The 25,781-nt window shown below is 47.4% G+C and overlaps 1 protein-coding gene across 2 annotated transcripts in view; it reads left to right on the forward strand.

The window, feature by feature from the left end:
- The first annotated feature begins 3,480 nt into the window (after positions 1–3,480).
- wdr7 (WD repeat domain 7) overlaps positions 3,481–25,781 on the forward strand; it is a 138,406-nt gene continuing 116,105 nt past the window's right edge. The window contains exons 1-12 of one of the 2 annotated variants that reach the window (XM_076992990.1): positions 3,481–3,678; positions 9,243–9,407; positions 9,591–9,700; positions 10,148–10,226; positions 10,473–10,647; positions 10,735–10,811; positions 15,799–15,918; positions 16,282–16,427; positions 16,862–16,964; positions 19,936–20,083; positions 21,991–22,239; positions 22,561–22,781. In XM_076992990.1, coding sequence (XP_076849105.1) covers positions 9,249–9,407; positions 9,591–9,700; positions 10,148–10,226; positions 10,473–10,647; positions 10,735–10,811; positions 15,799–15,918; positions 16,282–16,427; positions 16,862–16,964; positions 19,936–20,083; positions 21,991–22,239; positions 22,561–22,781 — 1,587 coding nt within the window. In that variant the 5' untranslated portion in view covers positions 3,481–3,678; positions 9,243–9,248. Of the gene's footprint in view, positions 3,679–4,035; positions 4,168–9,242; positions 9,408–9,590; positions 9,701–10,147; positions 10,227–10,472; positions 10,648–10,734; positions 10,812–15,798; positions 15,919–16,281; positions 16,428–16,861; positions 16,965–19,935; positions 20,084–21,990; positions 22,240–22,560; positions 22,782–25,781 lie in introns of those variants that run through there. The other variant, XM_076992991.1, reaches the window with a different exon arrangement.

A 25,781-nucleotide genomic window follows, 5' to 3' on the forward strand; every position in this document is an offset into this window, starting at 1 on the left:
GATTTAAAAGGTTAACAATACTACGGGTCCAGAACCCTAATGAGCAAGCCAAAGGCGACAGTGGCGAGGAAAAACTCCCTATGATGGTGGGGAATAGGAAGAAACCTCGGGAGAACCAAGACTCAAAAGGGAACCCATCCTCCATTGGGCGGCCCGTTAACACACAGATTACACAAAATACAGACAAATACACAAGTCACACACAAATCACACAATCAGACTAAGTAAAGGTAAAAATGAAAGTTCTGGGTTATGATATTGTCACTGTAAATGTCTGTTGATGCCAGGCTTTTATTCCGTGTCGGAGCAGCGATGCTGGTATTGTAGGCTCCGACTGCAATGTTACTCTCCAGGTGAACCTCGGAGAAAAGATACGAGATGTAGTAACTATGTAACAGATTAATCAAAGGCCAAACTAAACAGATGAGTCTTTAATCGAGTTTTAAACATTGAGACTGTGTCTGAGTCCCGAATAGAGGCAGGAAGATTATTCCACAATTGTGGAGCTTTAAAAGAAAAGGCTCTTCCACCTGCTGTGATCTTTTTGATCCTAGGAACAGTTAATAACCCTGCGTCCTGCGAGCGAAGTGAACGCGCTGGGTTATATTGTTCAATAAGTTCACTAAGATAGTCTGGAGCTAAGCCATGCAGCGTTTTATATGTTAATAAAAGTATTTTATAGTCAATACGGAATCTAATTGGCAGCCAGTGTAATGACGATAGTACGGGACTAATGTGATCAAACTTTTTAGTTTTTGTTAAAACTCGTGCTGCTGCGTTCTGAACCAGCTGGAGTTTGTTTATCGATTTACCAGAACATCCAGCTAGGAGACTGTTGCAATAATCTAAACGAGAGGATATGAATGCATGGATTAGTTTTTCTGCATCACTAATATTTAATATGTTTCTAATTTTGGCAATGTTGCGCAAGTGAAAGAACGCTACCCTAGTTATATTATTAATATGTGTATCGAACGAGAGATCTGGGTCTATTGTGACGCCCAAGTTCTTTACCTCTGCGCTGGGGGTTATAGTAAAAGAATGTAGATTCAATGCTGCATTATGTATCTTGTCTCTCGCAGCCCTAGACCCAACTATTATCAATTCTGTTTTATCGGCATTTAGTGCTAGAAAGTTACATGCCATCCAATGTTTTATCTTTTCTACACATTTCTCAATCTTACTGTTTGCGCCTAAATCATCGGGTTTTGCCGATAAATATAGCTGAGTGTCGTCTGCGTAGGAATGGAAACTGATGTCATGCTTATGCATAATTTCGCCTAAGGGTAACATGTACAGTGTGAATAGAAGTGGTCCTAGGACTGTCCCTTGTGGGACACCATATTTAACCTGCACAGATTTAGAGGTTTTATTATTAACACTTACACATTGGAAGCGGTCAGTTAAATATGATCTAAACCAGGAGAGTGCGACTCCTTTAATACCTACTGTGTTTTCTAGTCTATCCAGCAAAATGTTGTGGTCTACAGTATCAAAAGCTGCACTAAGATCCAACAGTATAAGGAACGAGACGAGCCCATTATCGGCCGATATTAGTAGATCATTCACTACCCTGAGTAAAGCTGTTTCAGTGCTGTGGTTTGGTCTAAATCCTGATTGGAACTTTTCATGGATACTATTTGATTGGAGATAGTGGTTTAACTGATTGGAAACTGCTTTTTCTAAAATTTTAGAGATAAATGGGAGATTAGAAATGGGTCTATAGTTGGCTAAAATCTGCGGATCGAGATTCTGTTTTTTAATCAAGGGTCTAATTACGGCGCATTTTAATTGTTTGGGCATGTAACCTAGGTTAAGGGAGGAGTTAATCATATTAAGTAAGGGCCCTGCAGTGGCTGGGAGTAGGTCTTTAAATAGACGGGTTGGAACTGGGTCAAATATACATGATGTAGGCTTAGACGAATTAATCAATGTTGTGAGCTCTTTTTGCGATATAGGATTGAAGATATTTAGCTCAGTAATATTTTTGGATGCATTGTTACTAATAGCTGAACTACTGGGGTTGGATTGGAGGTTAGGCTGCGATGTATTATGACTCTGTAGTCGGATATTATCTATTTTATTATTGAAAAAGTTTAAAAATTCATCGCTAGTGTGTGTAAGTGCTGTGTTAGAACTAGTGTCGTTGATATTTCTTGTTAGTTTAGATACCGTCGCGAAGAGAAATCTAGGGTTATTCTTGTTGTTTTCTATTAGTGTCGAATAGTATGCGGCTCTAGCTTTTATTAGGGCATGTTTATATTTGACTATGGCGTCTTTCCATGTGATTCTAAACACTTCTAGTGAGGTGGATTTCCATTTTCGCTCCGCTGCTCGAGCTGCCTGTTTTAGAAGACGAGTGTGTTCGTCATACCATGGTGATAGCTTTTTCTCCCTAATTAATTTTGTTTTAATTGGAGCTACACTGTCTAAGGTATTGCTGAGTGTGGAATAAAACTGTTGTGTTGCCTGTTCCAATTCATTGGGCTGCAGTGGCATAGTGTTCGGTAGCTCTGGCAGTAAGTTTATAAATGTTGCTGCAGTGTCGGATGTAATAGTGCGCGTGGTTTTTGTATGGCGCATCTGATGTACATTGTATAAAGTCATTTCATATATTAGTAAGAAATGATCTGAAATGGCGTCATTTTGGGGGATGACTGCCAGATGTTCTATGTTTAATCCGTAAGTAAGTATTAAGTCTAAGGTGTGTTTACAGCGGTGGGTAGGCCCTGTCACATTTTGGGCTATACCTACTGAATCTAGTATGGAAAATACTGAACTAACCCTTTTGTAAAATCCCAAGAACAGCAAAAATACTGAACTAACCCTTTTGTAAAATCCCAAGAACAGCAAAATACTGAACTATCCCTCCTATAACACCCCGGACGAGCAGAAAATACTGCACTAACCCTTCTGTAAAATCCCAGGCCTCTGGTAGAAGAGACTGAACATGGACAAGATAGAACTCCCCCTGATAGGATGAGGACAGGAATGTGTGTATATATAAATAATTTACAATATAAAATAGTTATAGAAAATTATAGATTATATAATTAACAATAAAGTAATTACTATGCATAATGAAACATTCAATAATAAAGTTTATTTAAATAAAATATTTTCTAATACATTGTTGAATCTAAAGAGTACAATTTCAATGCTTGAAATAATTTTATATCGTATATTAATTTATTATAAATGTGAAGGTGTACGTACACGTAGGGGCATGTTGGGTCCTGGCAGCTGTTTAAAACAGAATAAGGTGTCTGTGCCTACAGCGCCCCCTGCTGGAACTTTCCTCCAAGTGCATCTGGGCTACTACTGCGGTCTCGGTTTAGCGTTTGTCTTTGCAGTCAAATTATATTTTCCCCTCAAATAAAGAAAAATGCATCATAGCAATGTATGCGCTTAATATACTTTGTGGTATTTGACAAATCTGTACGGAAATATGCTTTAGAATGACACCAGTTTACACGCGACAAGATGCTTCTCTGTCCTGGCTCCCAGATGGTGGACTGGCTATCCGAACAGCGAACTCTCTCACGGTTTTCAAACGCAGACTGAAGACCCATCTCTTTGTAAAGCACATATAAGCCCTAATCTACTGAAGCATTGGTATAAATCGTAATTGCACTTTATCTCTGGGAACACTTGCTAATTATTGCACTCACACTGCATGTAGGTATTTCAGTCTTGCTAGGTATTGCTCTTTGTGTCTAATCTTATATTTTGTTGTCTTCTTTCTAGGTATCAGCACTGGCAACTGTTTATGGCAGTGCTTGAGCTCGAGTAGTTTGGACTTAAACCTGTTTATACTAGATAGAGATGTATATTCTGACTAAACACTTAGCACTTTTGTAAGTCGTTCTGGATAAGAGCGTCTGCTAAATGCCGTAAATGTAAATGTAGTTTATGTCAAATATTCGTGTTTTCGTATTATGCAGTACACGTGTTCACCACCAGAGGGCCCCTAACGATAGTCTGTATTCCCAACGATCACGTCGACGTATTACGTCACCGCGTCACTGCGGCGTTTGGTCAGCTGACTGGTCTCGCGCTGCAGAGGGCAGCTGGTGTAGCTACGATCAACCGGAGCCGTCGAGCCGCCGCGCCGCTTATATAACACACTCCGCCCGGGGGGGATGGTCCACTAGCCGCCGTTACCGGGTGAGTTACTCGTCCCTCCGCCACAGCTGACGGACGCGGGCCGCGTACGGAGGCCGCGAGGTCGGTGGCGGAGGTGAAGCGCGCGTTAGCTCCGTCGGCTAGCTGGCGCGGGCCGGGTCTGAGGCGACCAGCGGCGGGTCGATAAAACACCGCCGCGTCCGTTAACCGAGACCCGGAGAGAGAGAGAGAGAGAGAGAGACACGACCGTTATTGAGGAGGTCTCGCGCGCGCGCCGCGGTCCTTGACGCCGGTTGCTAGGGGGGGGGGGGCGTGCGCGCGATGATGCGGCTCGTGCGAGTCGAGATGCGGTGACGGGGACACTTCATCATCATCGGGGCGCGCGCGGTGCCTGGTGGGGTGTCGTGTACCGCTCTGGGATCAGTGCGGGGGGGTTTATCTCACTTCCTCTTGATACTTCCGTCCCGGAAGATTTAGGAAATAATTTTATAGTTTTAATAGTTTATTTTATTTAGCCAGATCAGGGGGTCACGAGACGTGTCTTATATTGAGGAACGTGCTTGTCACGACCTGGTGTGGCGTGTTCATCCTGCCCGGACCCTCTCTTCTGGATCAGGGTTGTGTTATCATCCTGCCCAGACCCTCTCTTCTGGATCAGGGTTGTTATCATCCTGCCCAGACCCTATCTCCTGGATCAGGGTTGTGTTATCATCCAGCCCAGACCCTCTCTTCTGTATCAGGGTTGTGGTTCATCCAGCCCGGACCCTCTCTTCTGGATCAGGGTTGTGTTATCATCCTGCCCGGACCCTCTCTCCTGGATCAGGGTTGTGTTATCATCCAGCCCAGACCCTCTCTTCTGTATCAGGGTTGTGGTTCATCCAGCCCGGACCCTCTCTTCTGGATCAGGGTTGTGTTATCATCCTGCCCGGACCCTCTCTCCTGGATCAGGGTTGTGTTATCATCCTGCCCGGACCCTCTCTTCTGGATCAGGGTTGTGTTATCATCCAGCCCAGACCCTCTCTTCTGGATCAGGGTTGTGTTATCATCTCATACTCGAGATGCTGCTGTTCAAACTCTTCCAGTGCAAGTCCTCCTACCTCACCGAGGGAACAAATTCATCTTTGTTCCTTACAATTGAAAGCTGAGATTTGTGTCACTATTGGCAGCCTGTGCAGAGTTATTATTGATCAGTTATTAATAATGTCTGGTTACACTTCATTACATGAGTCCGCACTGTACGCTTCCGCCTTGTGGGTTGGTGGTGGGGTTGTTTTGGTGACTGGTCAGGGTAATCTCGTTAGCTGGGGCTGGTTTAGGCAGCTTTGATAAGATAAGTGTTGTGATGCTGGAAGGAGCATATTAGCAGTATACTGGACCTATGGGCTAAACTGGACCCAACAGAACAAGTCTGATGTTTGGGACGTTGTTGTAATTGCTTTGTGGTGTTTGCATTGTTGCTTTTTGATGTTTGTACTGCAGTCAGCCACTGTGTGGACTACACGTGTGTCTGCATACTCCCTTAGCTGCTGTAAATATTTATTTTGAGATAACCTTCCTTTTTCGTCCTGATAGAGGGACTATAAGATTTGATCTGAGGAGAAGCAATGTCTCTGTGACTCTTCTGGGATTAGTAATCATCAACAAAACACAGTCCAAATGTATAAACTAATCACTTCTTATTTTGCATGTGAATGGGCAGACAAAGCGTTGAATGTGTTGTGGATAGAGGACGTGTGGTATATGCAGGTATATGCAAGCGATGGAACATCGATTGCTGCAGTGTTGAATGTCAGAATTGTTTTGATGGTTTGCTCTGGCGTCAAGCGTAGTGTGATTCAGATATGGCTTACAGGACCAGGTGAACATCTCGATTCAGTCAGGAGGAATGAGTGGACGTTTCCGTAGACCATAAAAATAGAAAATACAAGTTCCAGAATGCTTTGCTAAAGTGATGAAAAGGGCAGAGCTGAACTTGTGACTGAACGTGTTGGCGTGGTGCTATTTGAGTGTTATCATTGATTATGCCTGCCTGCAGCTCTGTCTGTGGCAGCAGTAGCATGCAGGCTGCTTAAGTGTTGTGGAGCACTTGTAGATCCTCCAGACACATCGTTATTTGGTTGAATCTTAAATAGAGACCCTCAAAGGCAGGATGAGGCTCACTCCACTACTGGGGGTGAGAAGGGTGTTCTGGACACTCGGGTTTTCCACACAATGGTATAAAGGTGTAAGGTAGCACTTTTGATCTTCTGTCTCCATTACCCTGTTTTCACTCTCTGTACCAGTGTGCATGGCAGATGTCTAGATGATGGTTAAGTAATGTGTGGGCTGTCTGTTCTATCTACATAATCCTGCTCTGCCATGATGTTGAAGAGCTTTAGTTATTAGGAAACGCAGTAAGCAACATGGAGGTTGTTTTGGGACTGCACTGTGATGATTTATTAATGCTTGAACGGTTTGTTGCCTCACAAAGGTGTAATATTGGCTCCACGAGTGGTAACTGTCTCTCGGTGCGATGATATTGTGGGCTGTAGTTTTATTGTAAGAGGGAATTGGTGGTGGAGGGTGTTTAATGTTTTTGTGCTAGAGCAAACTGCTTTGAACTGCTGCTTCAATAGTGCTTATGCTCAGAATGCTGTGAGTCTGTATTGTCAATAGATTACACAAGCCAGCTGCCATTTCATTGGCCTGTGTGTGTGTGTGTGTGTGTGTGTGTGTGTGTGTGTGTGTGTGTGTGTGTGTGTGTGTGTGTGTGTGTGTGTGTGTGTGTGTTCAAGCTTTGGGTTCTCATTGTTCCCCTATGGCTGTATTTACAAGGTCTGGTGCCTGCTGTCATTTGAGTGCCATTGACTCTTCAGACAGATGTTCAGTGATTCTTCAGATAGATGTTCAGATGTTCTTTGACTCTTCAGACAGATGTTCAGATGTTCTTTGACTCTTCAGACAGATGTTCAGCCTGGTGCTTTGCTTCCATACCACAGATCCACATAGCATTCACATCATGGTCATGATATCTGCACATGGGCTCACTGCAGCTATCATCACACGACTGATGGGTTATTCATCTGTAGGATTGTGTAATATTACAGTGTACGGGGGGGGTAAGTGATGGGAGTTTTGTGAAGGCTTGTTCATCCATACACCCCCCACTTCATGACACACGTCTCTGCTGTTAAAGCCCTTGTGTTGTATCCCGCTGCTCCATCCACCAGCCTGCTCCTTCCACACCAGCTGTCCTGCCTCTCGTTTGGGGCCTGTGTGTGAGCTCGGAGGTGTGCAGGGGGCACTTCACACAGCCCAGCAGTGACACACACACACACACACACTTCACACAGCCCAGCAGCGACACACACGACACACAGACCAGCAGCGACACACACACACACACAGCCCAGCAGCGACACACACACACACACACAGCCCAGCAGCGACACACACACACACACACACACACACACACACACACACACACACACACACACACACTTCACACAGCCCAGCAGCGACACACACAACACACAGCCCAGCAGCGACACACACACACACACAGACCAGCGGCGACACACACACACACACAGACCAGCAGCGACACACACACACAGCCCAGCAGCGATACACACACACACAGCCCAACAGCGACACACACACACACACAGCCCAGCAGCGACACACACACACACACAGCCCAGCAGCGACACACACACACACACACACACACACACAGCCCAGCAGCGACACACACACAGTCATGGGGCAGTCATGGCCTGGTGGTTAGGGAACTGGACTTGTGACCGGAGGGTCGTGGGTTCGATTTCCAGACAGGCCATGACTGAGGTGCCCTTAAGCAAGGCACCTAACCCCAACTGCTCCCCGGGCGCCGGGCTAGGGCTGCCCACCGCTCTGGGCACGTGTGATCCACAGCCCCCTAGTAATCACTAGTGTGTGTGTGTGTTCTGACTGCACAGATGGGTTAAAAGCGGAGGACAAATTTCGATTGGGGTGTAAAAATCACAATTGACAAAATATGGCACATTTCATTTCATTTCACATTTCACACACACAGCCCAGCAGCGACACACACACACACACACACAGCCCAGCAGCGAGACACACACACACAGCCCAGCAGCGACACACACACACACACACACACAGCCCAGCAGCGACACACACACACACACACACACACACAGCCCAGCAGCGACACACACACACACACACACACACACACACACATACACACAGCCCAGCAGCGACACACACACACACAGCCCAGCAGCGACACACACACACACACACACACACACACAGCCCAGCAGCGACACACACACACAGCCCAGCAGCGACACACACACACAGCCCAGCAGCGACACACACACACAGCCCAGCAGCGACACACACACACACACACAGCCCAGCAGCGACACACACACACACACACAGCCCAGCAGCGACACACACACACACACAGCCCAGCAGCGACACACACACACACGCACACACACACACACAGCCCAGCAGCGAGACACACACACACACACACACACACAGCCCAGCAGCGAGACACACACACACACACACACAGCCCAGCAGCGACACACACACACAGCCCAGCAGCGACACACACACACACACACACACAGCCCAGCAGCGACACACACACACACACACACAGCCCAGCAGCGACACACACACACACGACACACAGCCCAGCAGCGACACACACACACACGAGATACACCTCCAACAACGCCACACACACGACACACCTCCAACAATGCCACACACACGACACACCTCCAACAATGCCACACACACGACACACCTCCAACAACGCCACACACACACGTGGGTAGAGTTTGCCACGCGGGTAGAGTTTGCCACGCGGGTAGAGTTTGCCACGCGGGTAGAGTTTGCCACGCGGGTAGAGTTTGTCACGCGGGTAGAGTTTGCCACGCGGGTAGACTTTGTCACGTGAAGTCCGGTTCCCTCACCTCCCACTGCCGTGTGTGGCTGCAGGGCTGTTATGTGCGTCGGATTCGTTCCTTGCCCGTTACCGTGGTTCCAGGTCCCCATCATCTCGTCTGATCTCTTCTTCTTCTCTGCTTTGCCGTTTGCAGGAGAACATGACGGGAAACAGTCTGGTATTACCCATAGTGCTCTGGGGTCGCAATGCCCCCACCCACTGCATCTCCAGCCTGCTGGTGATGGATGACCTGGCCACCATCATCAGCGGCTGCCATGACGGCCAGATCTGCATCTGGGACATGACCCCTGACCTCCAGGTGAGTGGTCACACTGGATTTCATGTTCTGGATTTCATGTTTCATGTCCTCTCCTATAGACAATCTGTTCAGGTTATTAAATACTTGGCTTTGAGATTGCTGGACATCTGGACATTTTGATAACCTCTGGAGTGTGTGTGTGTGTGTGTGTGTGTGTGTGTGTGTGTGTGTGTGTGTGTTCAGCAGATTAACCCTCGAGCTCTGCTCTTCGGACACACCGCTTCCATCACCTGTCTGTCTAAGGCCAGTGCAGGCAGTGATAAGCAGTACATGATCAGTGCCTCAGAGAGCGGGTGGGTGCACACCACATGGGCTGGGGGCCTGCCTGTCTGTCTGTCTGTCTGTCTGTCTGCCTGCCTGCCTGCCTGTCTGTCTGTCTGCCTGCCTGTCTGTCTGCACTGTTAATACATGCTTATTTAGTCAACCTGTACCATGTACACACAGCAGTGATGGCCAGACAAACCTTCGAACCATCATTCAGCATGCCATGCTGACTAGATTACACACATCTCAGCTGATGCATCTTTATCCATGTGTTATCTTTGTCTCGATAGACAAAGAAGGATCTCTGAATTATGTGAAAGTGGTGTGTGTGTGTGTGTGTTTTAGCCATGCCGATAAAGCTTACTGAATTGAATTGTGTGTTTGTGTTTACAGCAGTACTGTATATGGTTTAATATGTTCTGTTGAGTAAGAGGTTATGTCAGGTCTCCTTCAGTGTGTAATGTTTGTGTCTGTAGGGAGATGTGTCTGTGGGACGTGAATGATGGACGCTGCATTGAGTTCACCAAGCTGGCCTGCACCCACACAGGCATACAGGTAACACCACTGTACTGCAGTACAGGTAACACCACTGTACTGCAGTACAGGTAACACCACTGTACTGCAGTACAGGTAACACCACTGTACTGCAGTACAGGTAACACCACTGTACTGCAGTACAGGTAACACCACTGTACTGCAGTACAGGTAACACATCTACTGTACTACTCTCTCTCCCTCCTTTCTCTCCCTCCCTCCTCTCTCTATCCTACCTCTTCTTTCTCTCTCTCTTCCTTTCTGAAGTTTTACCAGTTCACCATTGGGACTCAGCGTGAGGGTCGTCTCCTGTGTAACGGCCATTATCCAGAGGTCCTTGTCATGGACGCCAGCAGTCTGGAGGTGCTCTACTCCCTGGTGTCCAAGATATCGCCTGACTGGATTAGCTCCGTCAGCATCATCCGCTCCCACCGCACCCAAGGTAAGACCTGCCAGGCTGTGACCATGGTGTACTGTTGGAAGACTGTTGGGATCTTACACACCATGTGTATGTTTGTGTGTGTTACAGAGGACACAGTGGTGGCAGTGTCTGTTACTGGAATTCTGAAAGTGTGGATCATCACCGCAGAAGTCAGCAAAATGCAGGTGTATATAGGGCTGTGAATCTTTGGGAATCCCACGATTCGATTTAGAATCGATTCTTGGGGTCACGATTAGATTTTTTCCCGATTCTTTCAGATCTCAACGATTCGATTAAAAAACGATTATTTTCCGATTCAAAAACGGTTCTCAATTCCAAATGAGCTACTCCAGTCTGCTGGCATGAAAGCAGAGTATATTTATAAAGATATTGTAATTGTAAATGTTTTATCAACATATTGCAATAATGTAAACACACAGGTAAATCCAAGACAACATGTCTGACTTATTTATTCTTGCACATGTGGTTTTAACTTGTACAAACACAACACATTATCTTTGAGGCCGACACTCAGAACACTACATTAAACTAATAAAACTGTAGTAAAACAAACAAAATTGGTAGGCTTAGGCTACCTGCCAGAACTTGCCACTACATTTAATTATACAAAAATACTGCTCTTTCTGTAAAAACAACAAATTGCTTCGTACAAGAATTAGGCTTAGGCTAGCTGCCTATTTCTGAGAACATGCCACTTCCAGAAACAAAATTGCAATTTTTTCCTTAACAAATCACAAAAATTAAAAATATATTAAAGTGCTGTTACATTAGGGGTGCACGATATGACGATATAAAATCGTGAATGGCGATAACGAGTGGAGAATCGCAGGCGATCTACCAAATTAGAGAAATCGTATAGATCGCTTTTGCCAATCAGCGCAATGACTTTTTTATGCTGGTTCCCACCGATGCGTCAGACGTAGGGCGTAGGACGGACCAATCACAGCGAACTGACCGTCTTCCACGCCTCCATGTTGTGTTTGTAAAAACTAAAAACTGCGTGGACAACGACGGCTGAAAGCCAAACCGAGGAGCTGGTAAAGAAGAGGAAATCCACCTCTGTAATCTGAAATTGATTCGGATTTTCTTCCACTGACCAAGACCAAAATACAGCGATATGTAAAGTGTGCAAAGAACACGTGAAAACGTCCGATGCCAGTACAACAAATTTATTCAATCACTTGAGACATAGACATCCCAAGTAATATGCCGAAAGTGAAACAATGCCGGCAGCCGCCTCACAAGTGACCATAGCGCGCGACTCCGCCACACCTCGCGTGAACGATATGTGGTAGTATAAAGAAACATCCCTCAAAACAGGGGAAGGAACATTTACTTGATGAAGTTTAAAGTTGCTTTGTGTTTCAGGTTTGAAAAGTGCTGGAATTTAGGCTAAAGTACTTGAAAATGGTTGAAATTGTAACTACTTCGTTTCACAACAAATAGCTGTCTGACTGAACAGTTCTCTTTACGTTAACATACGAGCCTCTTGTAATTCCAGGACGAAACATGAGAGAACGTGAAGACGTTAAGATTGGGCGTTTTGAAAATAAACAACCATTAAATAATGTGAATAAAAAGCGAATTATATCGAATCATTTCGACTATATGTATAAATATTTTACTTTAAGTTTAAAATGCTGGGAAATATTTAGTGCAATAGTGCGCTTTAACAGTGTAAGGAACTGCGTGACGCAGAGCAGGGAGGCGGACACAAATGCTGAGGAGAGCGAGATTTAATGAATGGACAGAGTCGTAATACCGGGCAGGGGTCATAACAGGTAGGCAGTCCGAACATGAAATATAAACGGGCATGGTGGCACAAAGAACAAAACAAGGCAGGGGAAACAAAACTAGGCTGAACGGCACTTACGACGAAGACGAAACAGAAACAGTTAAATACACTAGAGCACGAACGAGGCAAGAGAATATACAGGTAGGCTAAGTAGCACAAAATAACCGATACCGACATGGGAGACACGGGGACTATAAATACATTGAACTAGACTAGAAACAGGCAGGGTTGCCAGGTCCTACAAAATATCCCGCAAAAGTCAGTGTAAAACCCACCCTTCAGCAGCCTAAACTAGCCCAAAGCCCAAAGTCGTTGACGGGGGGATGGGGGGTGGCGAGTGTTTAAAATGGAGACAAATTAAGTATTATATCGCAATCGATTCTTTGTGTTGACTTGTAACCCCCGTGGTGGCCAACTCAAAAGTAGCCCAAAGAACCGCACCCCGCGACCCCAGAATTTTTACCCGTGGCTGGATTTTCAAACAAGCCCAATTTGGCGTGAAACCGCAAACCTGGCAACTATGGAAACAGATTAAGACAATAACGACATGGGCGTGGCAGATGTGGGGAAACCATAGAAACACACAACAAGGCGGGCTCAAGGAGCAGGGAACAACAGACACAAGGTACAGGGAAACCGGAGTGACAGCTAGGAGAGGGGGGCGTAGCCCTACGTGACATAGTGTCACGTGTGTTGTTTACATTTTTTGTTTACAATGTTTGCACATGGAAATTTGCAATATCATTCATTTAAATCTGCTTAAAAAGAAAGCTTTGTAACCCCAATTTTTTTTTGTTTTTTTTTGGATGGAAGATCGTGATAAAAAATCGAAATCGTGATTTTATGAAAAAAATCGTGATACTATTTTTTTCCCATATCGCCCACCCCTATGTTACATTAATAAAATGGGTAGGCTTACATTAGCTGCCAGAACTTCCACTTCACAGATGAAAAAAAAATATATATACCGTATTTTCTAAAAGCCGCATATATCTACTGAACTGATCAGTTCAGACTGATCAGTTTCTGAATGGTGCCTGTAGTATTTCCAACACACACGCGCTCACTCTCTCTGGCCCAGCACAGACGCGCACACTCTGGCCCAGCACACACGCGCAGACTCTGGCCCAGCACACACGCGCAGACTCTGGCCCAGCACACACGCGCACACTCTCTCTGACCCAGCACACACGCGCACACACTCTCTGACCCAGCACACACGCGCACACTCTCTCTGACCCAGCACACACGCGCACACTCTCTGACCCAGCACACATGCGCACACTCTCTCTGGCCCAGCACACACGTGCACACTCTCTCTGGCCCAACACACACACGCGCACACTCTCCCTGGCCCAACACACACACGCGCGCACACTCTCTCTGGCCCAACACACACACGCGCGCACACTCTCTCTGGCCCAACACACACACGCGCACACTCTCTGGCCCAACACACGCGCGCGCACACTCTCTCTGGCCCAACACACACGCGCGTGCACACTCTCTCTGGCCCAACACACACACACGCACGCACACTCTGGCCCAACACACACACGCGCGCGCACACTCTGGCCCAACACACACACGCGCGCGCACACTCTGGCCCAACACACACACACTCTCTGGCCCAACACACACACACACACTCTGGCCCAACACACACACACTCTCTGGCCCAACACACGCACTCACTCTCTGGCCCAACACACGCACTCACTCTCTGGCCCAACACACGCACTCACTCTCTGGCCCAACACACGCACTCACTCTCTGGCCCAACACACGCACTCACTCTCTGGCCCAACACACGCACTCACTCTCTGGCCCAACACACGCACTCTCTCTCTGGCTCAACACGCTCTCTCTGGCCCAACACACACACGCGCGCGCACACTCTGTCCCAACACACACACACGCGCGCACACTCTGTCCCAACACACACACACGCGCGCACACTCTGGCCCAACACACACACGCGCACACTCTCTGGCCCAACACACACACTCTCTCTGGCCCAACACACACACTCTCTCTGGCCCAACACACACACTCTCTCTGGCCCAACACACACACTCTCTCTGGCCCAACACACGCACTCACTCTCTGGCCCAACACACGCACTCACTCTCTGGCCCAACACACGCACTCACTCTCTGGCCCAACACACGCACTCACTCTCTGGCCCAACACACGCACTCACTCTCTGGCCCAACACACGCACTCACACTCTGGCCCAACACGCACTCACACTCTGGCCCAACACGCACTCACACTCTGGCCCAACACACGCACTCACACTCTGGCCCAACACACGCACTCACACTCTGGCCCAACACACGCACTCACACTCTGGCCCAACACACGCACTCACACTCTGGCCCAACACACGCACTCACACTCTGGCCCAACACACGCACTCACACTCTGGCCCAACACACACGCACTCACACTCTGGCCCAACACACACACACTCTCTCTGGCCCAACACACGCACACTCTCTCTGGCCCAACACACGCACACTCTCTGGCCCAACACACGCACTCACTCTCTGGCCCAACACACGCACTCACTCTCTGGCCCAACACACACACTCACTCTCTGGCCCAACACACGCACTCACTCTCTGGCCCAACACACGCACTCACTCTCTGGCCCAACACACGCACTCACTCTCTGGCCCAACACACGCACTCACTCTCTGGCCCAACACACGCACTCACTCTCTGGCCCAACACACGCACTCACTCTCTCTGGCCCAACACACACGCACACACTCTCTGGCCCAACACACACGCACACACTCTCTCTGGCCCAACACACACGCACACACACACTCTGGCCCAACACACACGCACACACACACTCTGGCCCAACACACACACACACTCTGGCCCAACACACACACACACACTCTGGCCCAACACACACACACACTCTGGCCCAACACACACACACACACTCTGGCCCAACACACACACACACACTCTGGCCCAACACACACACACACTCTGGCCCAACACACACACACACACTCTGGCCCAACACACACACACACACTCTGGCCACACACACACACACACTCTGGCCCAACACACACACACACTCTGGCCCAACACACACACACACACACTCTGGCCCAACACACACACACACTCTGGCCCAACACACACACACACACACACACACTCTCTCTCTCTCTGGCCCAACACACACACACACTCTCTCTCTCTGGCCCAACACACACACACTCTCTGACCCAACGCACACTCTCTGGCCCAACGCGCGCACACACACACACTCTGGCCCAACACACACACACTCTGGCTCACCATACAACTCTGTGTGTTCTCAGGATATGGACCCTGTGTTTGAGGAGGAGTCTAAGCCCATCTACTGTCAGGGTTGCCAGAGCATGTCCTTCTGTACCTTCACTCAACTCTCCCTGCTAGTCGTCTGCTCCAAGTACTGGAGGGTCAGTGTGTGTGTGTGTGTGTGTGTGTGTGTGTGTGTGTGTGTGTGTGTGTGTGTAACATACTTGGAACACACTTGCATGTTTCACTGTAAATGTTTCACTATACTGTTACATTACACTAATATCTGGTAATATGTTACATACTTTTACCATGTTTTTAATAGGGTGTTATGATTATCAACCCCTCATACAACACATGTTAAAGTTCTGTTGCCCACATACAGGGGTTAGCTTTGTGTGTGCGTGCGTGCGTGTGTGTGTCTGTGCGTGCGTGTGTGTGCATGTGTGAGTGTGTGTGTGTGTGTGTGTGTGTGTGCGTGTTAAATGAATATATCTCTCTGACTTTACTGTGTGTGTGTCCAGGTGTTTGATGCAGGGGATTTCTCGCTCCTGTGCTCCGTCCCCAGTGTGAATGATCAGACATGGACAGGAGGAGACTTCATCGCTGCTGACAAAGTCATCATCTGGACTGAGGATGGGTGCAGCTATATCTACAAACTGCCTGCCAGGTACACCCACACACACACTCATTCACTCACTCACACACACACACACACACACACACACACACACACACAAATGCATGCTAGTTACACATTAGTTTGGTTTTCTACCACCCAGTGGAAATGTCCAAATAAACTTTCTGATGCCTACATTCTGTGCACACACATTATATGACATTATATACAAAAACATCACCTAAAACCTGCGTTTGTGTCTCCACACCAGTATGGACCAGTGTGTGGACGGACGTGTGTGTGTTTGTGTGTGTGTGTGTGTGTGTGTGTGTGTGTGTGTGGCTGTCCATATCACCTTGAATATATAAATACATTGTAATGTAACAATGATCAATTTCTTTTTAAAAAATGTAATGGTGAAAATAAAACTGGAATCAAGGTTTATTGAATGAAGGGTGTGTGTGTGTGTGTGTGTGTGTGTTCAGCTGTCTCCCAGCCAGTGAGCATTTCCGCAGTGATGTAGGGAAGACGACAGAAGGGACGATTCCTCCACTGGTGTACAGCATAGCAGCTGGTGCAGATAAACAGGTCTGACACACACACACATACACACACTCACATACACACTCATACACTCACACACACTCACTCCCTCACACACACACACACACACTCGTACACACCCACACTCACACCCTCACACATACACTCATACACACACACACTCGTACACACACACACTCGTACACTCACACACACTCGTACACTCACACACACTCGTACACTCACACACACTCGTACACACACTCATACACTCACACCCTCACACACACACTCATACACCCTCACACACTCATACACCCACATACCCACACACACACTGCACACACCAGAACTGCACACGCGCCAGCACTGCACACCAACACTGCACTGCACACCAACACTGCACTGCACACCAACACTGCACACATGCTAGCACTGCACACCAACACTGCACTGCACACCAACACTGCACTGCACACATGCCAACACTGCACACATGCCAACACTGCACACCAGCACTGCACTGCACACATGCCAACACTGCACACCAGCACTGCACACCAACACTGCACACACGCCAGACAGGGTGGAGTTGTTAGAGAGCGGAGCCTCTTACTGCCCAGCTCACACCCCTGCATGTGTTCAGATACACTCTGCTCTCATTAACACTTTACTTAGTCTTGATGTTTTTGTGTTTAAATAACAACAACAACAACAAATACAGTGCAGGTGTGTTGGGCATAAATGTGAAGCGTTTCACACAAGGTGTGTTGGCCCCACATGTCCAGTGTGATCAGTGACTGTGTTTTATTTTTTTGTGGTTTCGTTTGTGTTTTTTTTTTTGTCTGGCTGTTTTTCCTCCCACTTATGAACAGCAGTTTGTTTTACACTGCAGTGTTGCTGTGGGCTGTCTGTGGTTTGTTTTGTATCCCTGTTATTTACTGTTTGTCTGTTACTTCCCGCCTCTTTGGGGACCCCCTGCCCCTCCCTCTAACTGCCCCAGCTGGAGGAGGGGTATGAGGGGGAGAACGTTGTCGTGTGCCTCCCTGACCCTGCGACTGGGCTGGAACTCTACACCCCTGAGCTGCTATACAGACAGCGGCCTCTAGAGGCACCAGTAAGCCCCTCAGACAGCAGGATGCAGGTGCACTACCTGATCTGGTCACCCTCAAAGTAGAGCAGCAGTATGATGGCAAGGCTACTAGACTGTAATACATATTATAACTGATTTGTTGGTGATTTATTCAAGTGTAATCCTCACAGATTATCCTTACCAAATCATGAGCTGCGATTAAGGCTTTTTATTGGCTGTTTAGCTTTGCAGCATCAATTATGATTGGACGAGGGCTCCCTGTGGTGTGCCTGCCTCTACATTGCTGCCTGCCTGATAGCCAGTTTCCACCACTCTCACTGATTCGCCCGGTCTCATGCTCCGCCCACTAAAACAGACCAATCATTGACTTCCCTCATCACTCTTCACCTGGTGAAGATGCATGCAAAGTCCCAAGCTGCCTTACGGAGTGTCTTGCGCAGGTAAAGGTCAAGGTGTAACCTTGGAGATCTGTCCTGTGGACACGCTTTTGCCTGCTGAGGTTATACATCACTAAAAATATTCCCGCAAGTATCCCGTTAACGGAACTTTTCCCCCAGTGCTAACAGGATGCCTGTTAGTATGCTCTCGTTTGGCTAATGCTAACTCACTCCCATAGCTTCCTGTCACTGTTAGCAGTGTTGACACTATATTCCTCCCTGTTTAGATCTGTATGCTAATGAAGCAGTTAACATGGTATGGACGCTAGAACTGTGTTATGATATAGTGCAGCGAGGACAATTCATCCGGGCAGATTTATGAACATTAGGGATTGTAAAGATTGTAAGGATGTATTGAGCTAACTGGTTTAACGGATTGTGCACTAATTCCTCTAGTGATCTGTGTTGGGAGATGGTGGATATGAATAGAATGAGAATGAGTGTCTCCAGAGTGTTCCCCTCTTTGTTTAAATGTACAGTGCTGTTTCCTAGTTTTGTGTGTCTGTGTGTGTTTGTTTGTTTTTAATCAAACTTGGCTTAGTTTGAGATCTGTGTTCGGGTTGGGCAGCCCCAGATCAACACTCACAGTTGATTGGTGGAACTTTGCACTGTACTCAAGGCTACCCAGAATGCCTTGAGGGTCTTCCATGCTGTGATGTGGTGTCCACACCTCTCGTGTGAACACTGTTCTGTTGAACGCAGACACCGTCATACTGAACCATACCATATATGGACATGATGCTGCACTGTAACACATCACCCAGTGCCACACTGTACAGATGAGCACACCTTCTGCAGGTTTGTGCATGTTGGGGTTATGGAGGTCCTATACGAAGTCAACACCAATACAGTCTGGATAGCCATGAATAATCACCCAGAAAGAGAGAGAGAGAGTGAGAACTTAGCATGTGTATGTATGACGTCAGTATTGATTGGTTATTAATTTTTATTTGAGACTGAATGAGTCTGAATGAATGAATGATTTTTAAGAGCTTACTGAATATCAGCTTAAACAAAAGTCACTTTGTATCTCTTACGTCCACCATTCTAACCCCCACATGTGTAATACCATTGAGACGTAATGCCTGGTGTTAATGAGACCATGAAACCAAGCGACTGAGGCCATGTCTGACCCTGCATGAACTGCAAACAGCTGCTTTGCCAGTATCTGCCCCCTTCATTACAGCTGTTGCCCTGGTCCTGTCCTACGCAGTCAGTGCGGGTCCCTGACCCTGCAGGCTCATCTGTGGCCCCCGGACGTGGGGGGCGACGTGGGTGCCAGACGCCTTCACCTCCCTGCTCACCTTCCAACCCCTTAGTTTCTGAGTAAAGATGAAAACAGTTTGTCACATTGAGGCTTGAGTGTTTGTCAAGCTTCATAACAGTGTCTTGCTGTATTAGGGGGAAGCTCAGGTGTATTTCTGTGTGTGTGTGTGTGTGTGTGTGTGTGTGTGTGTGTGTGTGTGTGTGTGTGTGTGTGTTGCAGCTGCTGATCTGTCCACCGGTGACCAGGTTCTTCTACGGACGCAGGGAGCCCTTCCACAAGCTGCTGGTTCAGGGTGACTCTGCAGGCCGACTGACCCTGTGGAGCGTCCCTGACACCACCCCCCCTCAGCCCCTGACCTCAGCCACAGGTACGCCACTCCACGCAGGTGCACACTCATGTTCCTCAGCACCCCCGGAGTCTGTGGACCACACACTTCCTGGCCCTGCTGTCTGTGTTCTGTCCGTTTTCTTTCCACTCTATTTGTGTTCTCTGTGCTATGTGTTCTCTGTGCTCTGTTTGTGTTCTCTGTGCTCTGTTTGTGTTCCCTGTGCTACGTGTTCTCTATGCTCTATGTTCTTTGTGTGTTCTCTCTGTGTCCTCTGTGCTCTGTTTGTGTTCCCTGTGCTCTATTTGTGTTCCCTGTGCTCTATTTGTGTTCTCTGTGATGTGTGTTCTCTGTGCTCTGTTTGTGTTCTCTGTGATGTGTGTTCTCTGTGCTCTGTTTGTGTTCTCTGTGATGTGTGTTCTCTGTGACGCGCCGCGAGCGGCGCGAGGGTCCGCGCGGCGAAAATGACATAATCGCTGTGGCTCCGCCCGTGCGCGAGGTCGTGCACCTCTGGAATTACAAGAGGCTCGTATTTGTTAACGTATCGTTTCGGACAACACTGCAAAGCCATATTTACGTTTGATGCCTGATGTGTATATATACGGTCTCTGGTCAGGTAAAAATGTTCTTTCATCGGTTTTGCAGGGGTTTTTTATTCTCCACTGCCACCTATCGCCACCTATCGTTTCGGAGAACACTGCAGCGACGCTCGCGAGTATAAACCAGGCTTTAATTAAGTTAAATATTTATACATATACTCGAAATGAATCGAAATAATTCGCTTTTTTATCACATTATTTAATGGTTGTTTATTTTCAAAACGCCCAATCTTAACGTCTTCACGTTCTCTCATGTTTCGTCCTGGAATTACAAGAGGTTCGTATTTAAAGGCTGGTTTATACTTTCGCGAGCGGCCGTAGCGCGCGGCTCCGCCCACCTCGCGCGACCCTGCGCGAGCGGTGTAGGCGTTTATACTTTTGCGAACTTTTACACCAGGCATCAAACATAAATATGGCTTTGCAATGTTGTCTGAAACTATATGTGGTAGTATAAAGAAACACCCCTCAAAAAAAAGGGAATGAACATTTACCTGACGCATTTTAATGTTGCTTTGTGTTTCAGGTTTGAAAAGTGCTGGAATTTAGGCTAAAGTACATTAAAATGTTGAAATTACGTTAACAAATTTGAGCCTCTTGTAATTCCAGGACGAAACTGGAGATTGGGCGTTTTGAAAATAAACAACTATTAAATAATGTGATAAAAAGCGAATTATTTCGAGTATATATATTAATATTTAACTTAATTATGTTTATCGTGCTGGAAAATATTGAAATGGACCTTGAAAGTGCCGTACAAGTGCTTTAATTCCACATTGTTTAGGTGTATGAACCCTGCAAACATGACTTTGTCGGTCGCGCTGAAGCGCGGCACGCGAGCGAAGTTACAAAATTCGAGAGGTGCACGACCTCGCGCACGGGCGGAGCCACAGCGATTACGTCATTTTCGCCGCGCGGACCCTCGCGCCGCTTGCGGCGCGTCGAGTATAAACCAGGCTTACACCGCTCGCGCAGGGTCGCGCGAGGTGGGCGGAGCCGCGCGCTACGGTCGCTCGCGAAAGTATAAACCAGGCTTAACACATCACCCAGTGTTTGTGCAGGTACCTGTCATGTAGGAGGAGCTTATTTTACTCTCATCTGGGTTTGGGCCCTCATCAGTTGTTGATTAGCTTGTAGTCTTTTGCAAACACAGTCAGCAGTTTAAGAGCAGTCAAGGTTCAACTAAAGTTTGCTGGCACATTTAAGGTATTATGACCACACTTTTTTGCATTTACAGCATGTCTGTAAACATGCCATTATATATTTGTGTGTGTGTGTGTGTGTGTGTGTGTGTGTGTGTGTGTGTGTGTGTGTGTGTGTGTGGTCACGTGCTCCACTCTCCCTCCACTGCAGAGCTGCAGGTCTCCTCCACCATCAGTCTACAGGACGCGTTCGATAAGCTGAGCCCGGTGCCCGCGGGCATCATCGACCAGCTGAGCGTTGTGCCGGGGGCGGAGCTGCCCATCAAGGTGACGGCCAGCGTGTACATCCCCTCCCAGGGCCGACTGGTGTGTGGCAGGGAGGACGGTAGCATCGTGCTGGTGCCCGCCACGCAGACCGCCATCGTGCAGCTCCTGCAGGGGGAGCACATGCTGAGGAGAGGTGAGGGCCACCAGCAGAGGAGACGTTAGGGAGACCCTGAGGAGACGTTAGGGAGACCCTGAGGAGACGTTAGGGAGACGCTGCGGAGACGTTTGGGAGATGCTGAGGAGACATTAGTACTTGACATTAGGGAGGAGACGTTAATGAAATGTTGGAGTTGTTAGGCACACATTGATGAGATATGAACACCCAGAAAAACACCCAGAAAAACAACCTAACTGGCTGTTTCTAGCTAATCCATCTCTCTCTCTCTCTCTCTCTCTCTCTCTCTCTCTCTCTCCCCCTCTCCCTCTCCCTCTCTCCCTCCCTCCTTTCCCCCAGGCTGGCCTCCTCACCGCACCCTAAGGGGTCACAGGAACAAGGTCACATGTCTGCTGTACCCTCACCAGGTGTCTCCGCGCTACGACCAGCGCTCCCTGGTGTCTGGAGGTGTGGACTTCTCCGTCATCATCTGGGATATCTTCACTGGCGAGATGAAACACATCTTCTGTGTGCACGGAGGAGAGATCACGCAGCTCCTGGTCCCCCCAGAGAACTGCAGCGTGAGTCCAGCCGTGGGCACTCGGTGGAGCTATACCTGTCGGAACACCTATGAACTCACTCGTATTTACTAGGCTGGAGATTCACCACTAGGGGGAGCCATTAGCACTCTTGTGGTGGCCCAGTGTAAGAGTGATTTGCCTCGCTACCACTGCGAGACCTTGTTTACTAGTGAAGTCTCTGTTTTCTGGGTTAAATACTGGCTTTTTACGTATTGATCTGAGGTGGTCTGCCTGAGATGCAAACCCATAGGCACAGCACGTGCATATGCAACTGTGGGTTTGGACACTTTATAACAGACCAGATATGCAGTGTGACCAGATTTAATATACACAGTTGTACATCTCACTGAATCTTTATTAGGAATGCATCATTATTTAGTAACTGTGTCCCTTTTGTGATGATCACTGTGTCTGTTTGGCCAATCAGTGCCATAGAGACCATCCACGTTACACGTTTGACGCCAGCCAATCATTGATCGTGTCCTTTCATGAGCTCATCAGTTGTCATGGAGGAGGGTGAAGAAATCGTCTGTCATGGCTCGTATGTAGGAGTTGTCAAAGCAGACAGGAAAATAAAAAAACAGGGACTGTCTGTCGCAAGTTTGTGGGGTGTCCCAGATGCCCGACCTCTGACCCTGGTGTTACGCATGCCGCCATTTCTGACTTATGTGGAATAAGAGAGAGACACTCTGTCCACTGGGTGTCCCGTGAAGATTATTTTTAAAAGGATGAATGAGATACATGTGTGCAGGAGTGTGTTAGATTAGTGAACCCCAGAGTCCCTGAGCCCTGGAGAACCTCAAACGCTCCTTACCTACTCTTTCAGAAGCACAAAGTGTTTAAGACTAAATCAATAGACAGGATAGATGTGGATATCCCTGTGTGTGTGTGTGTGTGTGTGTGTGTGTGTGAGAGAGAGAGAGAGAGAGAGAGAGAGAGAGAACAAGACTGTATTACCACACATGCGTATCGACCTTTGATTTACTGTGTGTGTGAATAAGTGTAGTACACCTTTGATTTACTGTGTGTGTGTGTGTGTGTGTGTGTGAGAGAGAGAGAGAATAAGACTGTATTACCACACATGCGTATCAACCTTTGATTTACTGTGTGTGTGTGTGTGTGTGTGTGTGAATAAGTGTAGTACACCTTTGATTTACTGTGTGTGTGTGTGTGTCTGAGAGAGAGAGAGAGAGAGAATACGACTGTATTACCACACATGCATATCGACCTTTGATTTACTGTGTGTGTGTGAATAAGTGTAGTACACCTTTGATTTACTGTGTGTGTGTGAATAAGTGTAGTACACCTTTGATTTACTGTGTGTGTGTGTGAATAAGTGTAGTACACCTTTGATTTACTGTGTGTGTGTGAATAAGTGTAGTACACCTTTGATTTACTGTGTGTGTGTGAATAAGTGTAGTACACCTTTGATTTACTGTGTGTGTGTGAATAAGTGTAGTACACCTTTGATTTACTGTGTGTGTGTGTGAATAAGTGTAGTACACCTTTGATTTACTGTGTGTGTGTGAATAAGTGTAGTACACCTTTGATTTACTGTGTGTGTGTGAATAAGTGTAGTACACCTTTGATTTACTGTGTGTGTGTGAATAAGTGTAGTACACATTTGATTTACTGTGTGTGTGTGTGTGTGTGTGTGTGAATAAGTGTAGTACACCTTTGATTTACTGTGTGTGTGTGTGTGTGTGTGTGTGTGTGTGTGTGTGTGTGTGTGTGTGTGTGTGTGTGTGTGAATAAATGTAGTACACCTTTGATTTACTGTGTGTGTGTGTGTGTGTGTGTGTGTGTGTGTGTGTGTGTGTGTGTGTGTGTGTGTGTGTGTGTGTGTGTGTGTGTGAATAAATGTAGTACACCTTTGATTTACTGTGTGTGTGTGTGTGTGTGTGTGTGTGTGTGTGTGTGTGTGTGTGTGTGTGTGTGTGTGTGTGTGTGTGTGTGTGTGTGTGTGTGTGTGAATAAGTGTAGTACACATTTGATTTACTGCATGCTAGTCCCACTGCTTAAGCACCATTACTTTTAACAGGTTCCACAGAGAGCCTTAGAATATCTGTGCGTGTGCGTGTGTGTGTACAGGTTTTTATGTGCAGTGTTTTCACTCCACTATGGGTAGAGTCCTGTAAGCGTGTGGATAATAGTGTGTTTAATGTTGAGGTGTTCAGGTGGTGTACACATGAGCCTTAGTCCTCATGCTCCTGTTTATGAATGTCCTCAGTTATTCTAGGCCTTTGTGTCCTGCTGTTATTTATTTCTGGAAGTGAATACAGTACAACTCAGAAAGGTCTTTGTGTGAGTGTTTGCATTAGTGTTCAGGCTCGGTTCAGTGTGAGGTTGTGTGGTGCTGATGCAGGCAGCTTCAGTTGCCGCGGTGAGGTTGTCATGCCAATGGTGATTGAGTGGGACCGGTGAAAACGTGAAGGCCTTTCATGGTCAAGGTCTCTCAGAGCTCTACATCAACGCTGCCACACATCTCACACACCAGTACAGACACACACACACACTCGCGTACAGGTAGTCACACACTCACACACGCCTTCACTCACAAGCACATATTCCTTCTGGCATACGAGGAGGAATATACTGAGCTGAAGGGATATGGGATATACGGGTTATTCTCTCAAAATAAAATCCCTAATAATAAATAAGTAATGAACCATAACTGCAAGTTTATAAGCAAGGAAGACCGACTGTGTGTGTGTGTGTGTGTGTGTGTGTGTGTGTGTGTGTGTGTGTGTGTGTGTGTGTGTGTGTGTGTGTGTGTGAGAAGGGGGTGGTGTATTTTTGTGTAGGAGTGCATTGTTGTCGCCAGTGTAGTGTAAGTGTGTTGTGTAGAAGTGTTGTGGTTGTCAGAGTAGTATTGTCTCTCTCTCTCTTTCTCTCTCTCTCTCTCTCTCTCTCTCTGTCTCTGTTTGGAGAGAGGGAGGTGGTGAGGACAGGTCGTCTGGGTCTGTCTCCGTGTGTCTCCTCTAGCTCCAGCTGTGCAGA

The sequence above is a fragment of the Brachyhypopomus gauderio genome, unplaced genomic scaffold (assembly GCF_052324685.1).
Source record: "Brachyhypopomus gauderio isolate BG-103 unplaced genomic scaffold, BGAUD_0.2 sc102, whole genome shotgun sequence".
Lineage (NCBI taxonomy): Eukaryota > Metazoa > Chordata > Actinopteri > Gymnotiformes > Hypopomidae > Brachyhypopomus > Brachyhypopomus gauderio.